Source organism: Mandrillus leucophaeus, unplaced genomic scaffold (genome assembly GCF_000951045.1).
Source record: "Mandrillus leucophaeus isolate KB7577 unplaced genomic scaffold, Mleu.le_1.0 Scaffold935, whole genome shotgun sequence".
NCBI classification, from domain to species: Eukaryota; Metazoa; Chordata; class Mammalia; order Primates; family Cercopithecidae; genus Mandrillus; species Mandrillus leucophaeus.
In genome coordinates this window covers 351,725-362,721 of record NW_012110197.1, presented here as the reverse complement: position 1 = coordinate 362,721, position 10,997 = coordinate 351,725, and the positions used below count along the sequence as shown (strand labels likewise).

The window sequence follows — 10,997 nt, the reverse complement described above, 5'->3', positions numbered from 1 at the left end:
CAAAGTAGAGAGTATTTCTGCATCATACCTTAGAGCTATAAAGAGGATAAAATGAATTTAAAAGGTAATGTCAAATAATATAGCCTCTGGAATCCCACACTATTTTGACTTGGGCCGGGACCCCTTCCGACACCCGCCCTGGAGCCGCCCTTCTCACCCCGCGTCGCTCGGCGTTAGCCAGGGCCCGGGCGGCGCCACCCTCCAGGGGCACTAGGTCTGGGGCCGCAGCGCCCAGCACAGAGCAGCGTTTATTGGGTGACGTCTAGGCTGAGTAATTCCGTGTGCTGACCTCAGCCCAGTAGTTTGAGCTGAATTTTCGCTTTCAGCAGCCGCATTTGTAGCAGCTCTTTTGTGATGACTTAGTCTCTAAGCCCGTGAAAGAAAAAGAAAAGTCTCGGTGGCAAGGTTGGGGTAGAAACGTAGTTGTGAAATTTCTGCTGACTTCTTCCTTCGGCTTTTCTTAGTTGCTTAAAGTAACAGCTCTCATGCAGGAACCCGGCGGAAGTACAGTGTTAGCCTACGAGCATGTTTGTCCTCCATGTAGCCTAGTTTGCCCCAGAACGAAGCAAGGGCTTTGACCGGTATATAAGTGCCTACTCAGTTTAGGTTCCAGCCACTTGATCCACTTTTCGTAGTGTGTTATTTGCTTAGTTATATGTCTGCAAATAGCTTTAATTGATCAAATGGCGTTTGTTTTACAGGACGAAGATGAGTGGAAAGAATTGGAGCAAAAAGAGGTTGATTACAGCGGCCTCAGGGTTCAGGCAATGCAAATAAGGTATGGTCTGGTTACAAATGTGTTTAGGTAACTTTTAGGACAGATATTGGATACAAGTTAGGTTTTCCTTTGGCCCCAAAGCAGCATCATAGTAGCCTTGTGCTCTAGATATGCTTATTAGGACTCAAATGGGTTCTGTCTACTCTTTCTCACTCCGTGAAGGCAGCCCTGCCGTGTGCTCATCAAATTAGCTACTGACTCTAAAATCCTGTGAGAGCTTGCCTACTTCCAGTTCTGGTGAGGCCTTTTCATTTGAGACAGCTAAAATGGATTTTCTCACTTCAGAATTTTCACTGTTAACATCGGTGATTGTACTTAGTTTTGGTTTCAAAAATAATGTGGATTTTTTCACATCCTCTCCAATAAGCAAGTGAATGTATTTTTGTAATTGAAGTATATCATACTTAAAGAGAGAGAGAGGTTTCATGTGTTCACACAGTGCTACCAACCTGTGCAGTAAGTACGCAGGTCGAGAAACTTGAGTATTACTAATACAGAACAAGGTTCGCCTCCTAACACCTACTCACTGCATTCACCTTCAACACAACCACTGTCCATAATTTTTTCTAAAACTTAATAGGAATGGAATTATATGTGTAAACATGTTATTTTTTAAAGTTCAAGAAAACAGTAATTTTTAAAAATTGGGTAGTTTAGAAGATTTGAAATTAACATTTTGTTAAGTCCAGTCTGTGGCAGTCAACTTTGATGCTAAGTGCCATATTTTGGAGGGTTCATAAAGTAGGAAAAAAACAAGTGAAGATATGGATCTGCTTTAAGATTAAAAAATCCTTTGCTCCCAGTTTAAAGAAAAAAGGATTTTGATAAACTGTCTCCAGTTTGAAGCTTGCATTTTATAGGCAATGCCAGTGAGTGCGAGGCACAGTGGAGGAAATACTTTCCTTAACTGAAAACTGTCTTTTGACCTCTCTGGATGTTAGTATCTATAGCTTTAGATAACTTTTTCAAAAAGCAGTGTTAATAATTTGTTGAATACCTACCACAGCTAGGCATTAATGTCCTGTGAAAACATCATTTTGTGAGCTTAGCCAAAGTGAAACCCCCGACTGATAATGGGAAACTTTCAGGAACGGTAGCTTCTCCACTCTTGAGATTTCTTTGTAGTGGTGTTGAGTAGAAGTGATTAGACTTAAGTTTGATTCCCAACCACTTGTTGGCTTCCTTCATGTATCTTCATCTTTTCTGTCTCCTGGGGCTTGACCTGTAAAGAATAGGGGAGGAGCGGATGTGAGGTTCTTACCATTTGGGGTTGTGGAACTACCTGTGTGTGTGGCTCCTGTTCTGTTGTAAAATTTGGCTCTTAAGGCTTTTCTTTCCTAAGTGACTGCAGGTTCTTGAAAACGTGAGTGACTGTAAGAATAGTGTTTGGCCATGTCGAACTTGGCAAAAGTAGCACTTTACTGAAGATAAAATTTTGGTTACAAGTTCACTGACGATTAGAAATTGATTTTATTAAACTATGGATATTATTTAAACAGAACCTGTGTTTTTTCTGTTATTGACTATAAGTTACATGTTCATCTTCAGGGTTATTTTGGTCTTGATCTATTTTGGTTACTCTTGAGATCGTGAAAAGTGTCTTAAATAACTTATATACTTCACCCTTGCCAGGGGTATAAGTATCAGCTAGTACAAGCATTTAAGTTCTGCTCAACCTGAAGCAGAGTAGCTTTTATATTGTCTTTTGGTTTCTTAACATCTAGTTATTGGCCTGAAGTGGCCATCCTAGTAGAGGTATTCCACTAACCTGCAACGCTGAGAAACTCTCTTTCCCATATGCTCATCCACCAATCTCTGCTACATGTGCTTTATCTTATTCTCTTTCTCAATATACTGAGAGTTAGCTGCAGATGTCACCGTCAGTCTTTTTTTTTTTTTTGAAACAGAGTTTCGCTCTTGTTGCCCAGGCTGGAGTACAGTGGCACGATCTAAGCTCACCACAACCTCCAACCCCTGGGTCCAAGCGATTCTAATGCCTCAGCCTCCTGAGTAGCTGGGATTACAGGCATTTGTCACCGCACCCGGCTAATTTTGTATTTTTAGTAGAGACGGAGTTTCTTCCTATTGGTCAGGCTGGTCTCGAACTCCTGACCTCAGGTGATCCGCCTGCCTCGGCCTTCCAAAGTGCTGGAATCACAGGCGTGAGCCTCTGAGCCCAGCCAGATGTCACATACAATCTTAAAGTTCTTGACACTGGTCCTTATAGTAGTTAGCATGTTAGGCCTTTACCTGTACTGAAAGGGAAAAGTTTTCATTAGCAGCAAACATACTATATATTAAGATCCTATTTCACATTTACCAACCAGCTCAAGATTTAATACTAGGGTACTTAATGTGTCCAATTTTGTGTCTAAGTTAATCTTATTCAAGAGCATGCCATTATAGACAAAATCTTGAGCAGGAAGTCATTGAGGTGGTTATAAAGGAACCTGTCACTTGAGTTAGATTCTTGGTTGTTTGTAGGCCCTGTAGGCCTCTTTCATCTCTTATTTTTTTATATTTTTGAGACAGTCTCACTTTGTCACCCCGGTTGGAATGCAGTGGCATGATCATAGCTCACTGTAGTCTTGAACTCCTGGGCTCAAGTGATCCTCCCACCTCAGCCTCCCAAGTAGCTGGGGCTACAGGTGTGAGTTGCCACCCCTGACTAATCTTACTTTTTTTCTGTAGATGGGGACTGTGTTCCTGGGCTGATCTCAAAACTCCTGGCCTCAAGTGATCTTCTCAAAGTACAGGAATCACAGGCATGAGCTGCTAGGCCCAGCTACTTCCATCTTTAAAATGGATTTTTGGGAGAATGTTAGAAAGATTTAATTCTTGAAGGCATACAGTGTTGAGTGTTTGTCATGTTTCAGTAAATAATTGAGTTCTTGGAGCCCAGTGGTTTTCTAGAAACTTTGGTGAGAAATCTAGACTTAAACCTGTTAGGTAGAGCTGGTTATGTTATCCAAGGTGGATTATTCTAGCAAATACGTGACTACTTTGCTAGACGCTGTGAGGTTTTCTGGTTGTAGAAATAAGTCATGCTCTAATAGACGACAGTAGATAATTTCAAAGAGATGTGCAAGGTGCTCTGGGGCAGAGGAGAGACGTTTCATCATCCATGAATGGGTCGGAAAGATTTCTTTGGATGAGGTGCAGTGACATTTTAAGCCTCCAGGCCAGGCATAGCTGATCAGGCCATGTTTATCTCGCCAGTTTACTGTTGCAGCAGTGCTAGGTATAATAGGGACAAACCTGTGAGATGCCCGGTATTCCAGCAGCTCAGTCCAGTCTGATTCTTGTTTTAGCTGCTTCCCCCTAGTGTTGGGGAAGGGGAGTTAGGATGTATAAATTCCCAAGTCTCGAGGTAGAGAGATAAGGCTGTTCTATTCTTTATAAATATACTGCTGCAGGATGTATGATCCTATCAGCCTTACTAAAGAAAACGCATTTCTCAAATCTCAAAGTAGAGAATATTTCTGCATCATACCTTAGAGCTATAAAGAGGATAAAATGAATTTAAAAAGTAATGTCAAATAATATAGCCTCTGGAATCCCACACTATTTTGACTTTGCTACTCTGTAGGCCTGGGGAAGGTACTTAAGTTTCCTCATACATATATACAATGGGTCTCTTGCCTGCCTTAGTGTTACTGTGAGGTTTAACTTTGTACAGTGGGGTGGAATGCTGGCTGCCGTAGTAGATATTCAGTAAATCTTCCTTTTGTATCGTCATTATTCTCCTCACCCTACCAGTAGTGCCTTACAGGCTTACATGTATTTAAGACTGTGTATGTGGAATTGTGATGAATTTACAGCAGTATCGTAGTGTTTATTTATAACATTTAGCTAATGAGAAGCTATATATTAGGATCAAACACTGAATTTCAGCCCGTCTCCCGTGGAAATAACCGTTTGGAACTTGTTTCTTGTTCTGCTGTGACATTTGGAGAGTTGATGCTTTCTGAAATATGTAAATATGAAAAAGCAATAAAATATATAAATCATTTCTACCCTGCTAACTGGCATTTAGGCAAGCCCTCTAAGCATCTCTGGGCTTCAGTTCCTCATTGTTGGATGAAGAGTTTTTTGGCTTGGTCATTCTTTTTTTTTTGATAAAGTTTTTGCTTTTGTTACCCAGGCTGGGGTGCAATGGCATGATCTCTGCTCACTGCAACCTCCGCCTCCCAAGTTCAAGCGATTTTCCTGCCTCAGCCTCCCAAATAGCTGGGATTACAGGCATATGCCACCACGCCTAGCTAATTTTTGTATTTTTAGTAGAGACAGGGTTTCACCATGTTAGTTAGGCTGGTCTTGAACTCCTGACCTCCGGTGATCTGCCCGCCTCTGCCTCCCAAAGTGCTGGGATTACAGGCGTGAGCCACCGTGCTCGGTTGATGAAGGGTCTTGACTAAACAATGTCCACATGCTTAGTTTAGTATTTCAGAATCTTAACCCAAAATACTTATTTATTTTTATTATTATTACGCTAAGTTCTAGGGTACATGTGCACAACATGCAGGTTTGTTACACAGGTATACATGTGCTATGGTGGTTTGCTGCACTCATCAACTCGTCATTTACATTAGGTATTTCTCCTAACACTATCCCTCCCCCAGCTCCCTACCCCCCAGCAGACCCTGGTGTGTGATGTTCCCCTCCCTGTGTCTGTGTGTCCTCATTGTTCAACTCCCACTTATGATGAGAACATGCAGTGTTTGGTTTTCTGTCTTTGTGATAGTTTGCTGAGAACGATGGTTTCCAGCTTCATCCATGTCCCTGCGAAGGACATTAGCTCATCCTCCCTTTTTATGGCTGCATAGTATTCCATGGTGTATATGTGCTACATTTTCTTTATCCAGTCTATTATTGATGGACATTTGGAAAAACCCAAAATATTTATTAAAAAAAATTTTTTTGGCCGGGCACAGTGGCTCACGCCTGTAATCCCAGCACTCTGGGAGGCTGAGGCGGATGAATTACCTGAGGTCAGGAGTTTGAGACCAGTCTGGCCAACATGGTGAAACCCTGTCTCTACTAAATACACAAAATTTTGCTGGGCATGATGGAGCAAGCAGCTACTTGGCAGGCTGAGATAGGAGAATCGCTTGAACCCAGGAGGTGGAGGTTGCAATGAGCCAAGATCATGCCATTGCTCTTCAGTCTGGGCAACAGGAGTGAAACTCCATCTCAAAAAAAAAAAAAATAGAGACAGGGTCTCACCAGGTTGCTCAGGCTGGTTTTGAACTCCTGGCCTCAAATGATCCTCCCACCTTGGCCTTCCAAAGTTATGGGATTATGGGCATGAGCCACCATACCTGGCCAATAATCCAAAATACTAAGTTGTTCTCCTTGTGCCTTTTATTATTGATGTACAGTCCCTCTAATTAAACAGATTATGCTTATTTTTTGGTAATAGTTTGTAACGTAGGTGTATTTTAAATTTGTGGTTTTTAAATTTTTTTATTTTTTCCCTAAGGGCAAGGAGATGTTAGACACTAGACAGTAAAAAAGAAAACTTCAAGTTGAGATACTGTCACTATTCCATCAGACCAAATAGGAGTTTTTATTTAAAAGCTTTCTGTGAGGCTGGGCGTTTGGGAGGCAGAGTTAGGAGGGTCACTTGAGGCCAGGAGTACACGACCAGCCTGGGCAAGACCCTGCCTCTACAAAAAATGTAGAAAAGTAAAATTAGCCAGTCATGGTGATCTGTACCTGTAGTTCTACCTTACTTGGGAGGCTGAGGTGGGAGTATCTCTTGAGCCCAGGAGTTTAAGCTTACAGTGAGCTAAGATTGGGCCTCTGTACTCCAGCCTAGGTGACAGAGCAAGACCCTGTCTCTAAAAAAAATTTTAAAAATAAAAAACGATTTTTTGTGTGTAGGTTATAAAAGTAATATGTTTGTTTTTAGAAATTTTTTGAAAAAATGTAGCAGCATAAAATGTAAGAATTATCTGTAGTCTCTTCTGCTTAGGAATAATCAGTGAATAGTGCTGATTATTAAGGGCTTGTCAGCTCCATTTTACGTATTGAGGAATAAAGAAATTAGTGCCATATTCAAAGTTTCCTGGCTGGTAAGTGGCAGAGCCTGGATTTGAACCAGGAAGCCTGACTTTAGAATCTGCTCCTAATTGCTTGCTGCATGAAGAAGAGAAAGTCATACATTCTAGCACCCAGAGCTACTCTATAATACAAACTTTTTAAAATTGTTGTAGATATCTTTGTATTTATATTAGGTATGTAGCTGTTGTTTTAGTGAATTTTTGGTTTGTATGACATGAATACTACCTCCAAGTCAGCATAGGCTTTACATTTTAAATGGCTGTATAGAATTCTCTTACATGTTAATGAAAAGGAAAACTGAGGGATGGCCTGGCTATATTTTTTCTTTCTTTTAAATTGCATTTTTTTTTCTTTCTCAGATCTCTTAGGGATGAATTGACATATTCTCTATCCTTTTTCCTCTCAGATAAAGTTGTAAGTAAAATCTTGCTGTAAATGTAGATGAGATATATCTATTCTTCTTTTCCCTCTCTTCCTTATTGCCACTCCAGCCTCTAAATTCTGCAGTTACCTCTGATTGGTAGGTAATTCATACAATGCTGCCATTTTTTATTTTTTATTTTTGACACGCGGTCTCGCTCTGTCACCCAGGCTGGAGTGCAGTGGTGCAATCTCGGCCCACTACAGCCTCTGTCTCCTGGGTTCAACCAATTCTCCTGCCTCAGCCTCCCAAGTAGCTGAGATTACAGGCATATGCCATCACACCCAGCTAATTTTTGTGTTTTTAGTAGAGACAGGGTTTTGCCATATTGGCCAGGCTGGTCTCGAACTCCTGACCTCAGGTGATCCGCCTACCTCGGCCTCCCGAAGTGCTGGGATTACAGGTGTGAACCACCGTGCCCAGCCAGTGCCATTATTTTTGAATGGCATTTTGCCACTTTTTTTTTTGAGTTGGAGTCTCGCTCTGTCACCCAGGCGGGAGTGCAGTGGTGCGATCTCAGCTTACTGCAAGCTCCGCCTCCCGGGTTCACGCCATTCTGCCTCAGCCTCCCAAGTAGCTGGGACTACAGGCGTCTGCCACCACGCCCAGCTAATTTTATGTGTGTGTATATATATATATATATATATATTTTTTTTGGTAGCGACAGAGTTTCACCATGGTCTTGATCTCCTGACCTCGTGGCCCGCCTGTCTCAGCCTCCCAAAGTGCCACTTTATTTTTTTCTAAGTATCTTTAAAGGAGACTGTCAAGCTGGTCGTATAGCCAGCTCTTGTCTTGTTTTAATAGAAATGGAAGGAAAGCATCCTTAGATATCCTTTTGCAGAAGCCAAGAGAGGCTGTGATGTTCCCAAGGTTACACAGTCAAGAGAGGCAGGGTGGTAAGTGGAAGGCCAGGGACAGAGTTTTGGGAACCAACCTTTTTTTATAGGAAGGTGGGGAAAACGTAAAATGATGAAGGAGTTGAGAAGCTTGAAGACCTAGGAAAAGCCACCATTGTCAGGAAAAATAATTTTATGAAAAGGTTGGTAGTTGAGTATCTTCTGCCAGGTGTATCTTCAAGGTGAAGAGCTGCAGAAAGGACGTTTGATTTAGCCATTATTATGCTTTAATATCCCTGTGGTCAGTATCCCGTTTGTCAGGAGACAAAAATATATACACTTGGCAATTTAGGACATGTAAAGGTACATAAAATAATAAAAAGTAATCCAACAAAAAGAGAAATAATCAAAGATGCCTAGGAGAAATAGATTATGACTCAAGTCAATTCAAGAATAAATTAATTAGCATTGAGAAAATACTGCAAGCAGTCTTAAGATGGTATGTTACCACTGAGGGTATCTTTTCCATTTATAACATCTGGAAAGCCGAAGACTGAGCTCTTATATGTTTTTTTAAACAGGTGATAAATACATGTCTGATGTTAGGGGCTAGTTCTATCCTTTGTAAACACGGCACATATTTGTTTTCATCTGCTGGAATGTGAATTCTGATTCTGAGAGCATTTTGTTACATGTGCTAAAGGATTGGCAAATAAAATTATACAACTTTCAAAACCCTTCATTTGTCACTAAAAATATGCTTACCATAAATGCCTGTTTGTACACTTTGGTGCAAGGAAAATTTTGTAATCGTGCTCTTAATCCTTCAGCTCACTCTCTTCTCTGCATTTCGGGTTGTATCATCCTCTCTTCCCTCCCTTAGTCGCTTGAGGCAGTAACTGGGGTCCTGCTCTTACGTGGGGTCCTGTAAACCATCAGGCATATTGTCACAGAGGCACATCAGTTTTGTTTTTGTTTTTTTTTTTTTCCAGACACAGTCATGCTCTGTCACCCAGGAGGGAGTGCAGTGGCACAATTTCAGCTCACTGCAGCGTCTGCCTTCCGGGTTCAAGGGATTCTCCTGCCTCAGCTTCCCCAGTAGCTGGGATTACAGGGGTGCGCCCCCATGCCTGGCTAATTTTTGTATTTTTAGTACAGATGGGTTTCGCCACATTGCCCAGCCTGGTCTTGAACTCCTGACCTCAGGTGATCCATCCACCTTGGCCTCCCAAAGTCCTGGGATTACAGGGTTGTACAGATAATCATGGATAAAACTAAGGATTTGGACTGAACATTTTCTTGGTGGTTCCTTAATGAATTTACATGTTTGCTTTTCCAACAGTGAAAAGGAAGAAGATGATAATGAAAAGAGACAAGATCCAGGTGATAACTGGGAAGAAGGTGGAGGTGGTGGTGGAGGTATGGAAAAATCTTCAGGTCCCTGGAATAAAACAGCTCTGGTCCAAGCACCTCCTGCTCCAGTAATCGGTAATTTTACTATTTCAGTTTCAGAAAGATGTCTGATTTCTATATGATTTTATATATGGTCCACTTTCAACTCGGTGCATGATTATGGTGGGGTGAGAAGGAGGGGCTCCTTTCCATTCCTGGTTGAGTGGGATGTGTGTGTCTCTTGTTAAAGACTTCAAGATCCTAAAGAAAAGGAATCTGGAAGTTAAAAGACATACTTTTGTCCTATATGTTGCTGTAAAATTTGTATGTAGATAGTCTAGTCGATTCCAGTTTCGTTTATTTAAATTGAGCATTTATTCTAATATCCTCTTTAAATATTAACTACTTGCTAGTGGAGGTAAAGGTAAGGAAGACTTCAATTTACTAGAATCCAAGGTAAGCTTCATTTGGGATTTTTAGTAGTAATTACCTAGGGTTGGGTATAACTCCAAAAGTTTTCATGAGAGAGAAAATTCTTAAAGCTTTTATCATTTAAAATATTTTTGACAGCTGAGTAAGGACAAAGACAAGGGGCCCTTGTCTTCACTTGTGCTTTGTCTTTTTCATTCCCTTTAACTTTCCTGTTTTTTGAAGCATGAATTCTCAGCAGGACTGATGTTATCATTCTCAAGGGGGTAAAAGTTGCTTCTTACAGGGTGAAGGAATCTTATACCTTATCAGTCATTTGTGGCCTGCGAAAAGGCTAGAGTGCATAAACAGATGTATAGTTTATCTGCAGTATTAAAATTTTATGGAGTGGGGGGCAGTTGGGAAACAGATGTCTGAAAGGTCTCCTTAGGGCGATAATGAAAGTTTAAGAGCACTACTTTAAAGAAATGTATACTCATTGTTTTATTTAGAATGGCATAAAGAATAACTTATCACTCCAAATCTTGCTATGCTGAAATCACACAGATAACTACTGTATTTTTTAGAGACAGTTTCACTCTGTGGCCCAGGCTGCAGTGCAGTGGTGCAACGTGGCTCATTGCAGCCCCTCAACTGCTTGGACTTAAGTGATTCTCCCACCCCAGCCTTCCAAGTAGACTACCAGGGCATGCCACCTGTTTATTTTATTGTGGAGATGAGATCTCACTATGTTGCCCAGGGTAGTCTCCGACTCCTGGGTTCAAGCAATCCTGCCACCGTAGTTTCCCAAAGTGCTGGGATTACAGGTGTGAGCCACCACACCCGGTCTTATGTTTTTAAATCTTTAGAATCTTTTTGTTTTGTTTGAGACAGAGTCTGGCTCCTGACTTCAAGTGATCTGCCTGCCTCGACCTCTAAAAGTGCTGGGATTACAGGCGTGAGCCATCATGCCTGGTTAGAATCTTTTTTTCTTTCTTTCTTTCTTTCTTTTTATTTTTTCCAATAGACAAAGTCTCATTCTCTTGCCCAGGCTGGAGTGCAGTGGCACAGTCTTGGGTCACTGCAACCTCCA

At 41.3% G+C, this 10,997-nt stretch overlaps 1 protein-coding gene across 1 annotated transcript in view; it reads left to right on the top strand.

Annotated features, from left to right (window-relative positions):
- The first annotated feature begins 300 nt into the window (after positions 1-300).
- Positions 301-10,997, top strand: part of CDV3 (CDV3 homolog (mouse)) — a 15,397-nt gene continuing 4,700 nt past the window's right edge. Inside the window, exons 1-3 of the mRNA XM_011970227.1 lie at positions 301-405; positions 702-778; positions 9,447-9,592. Coding sequence (XP_011825617.1) covers positions 768-778; positions 9,447-9,592 — 157 coding nt within the window. The 5' untranslated portion in view covers positions 301-405; positions 702-767. The remainder of the gene's footprint in view (positions 406-701; positions 779-9,446; positions 9,593-10,997) is intronic.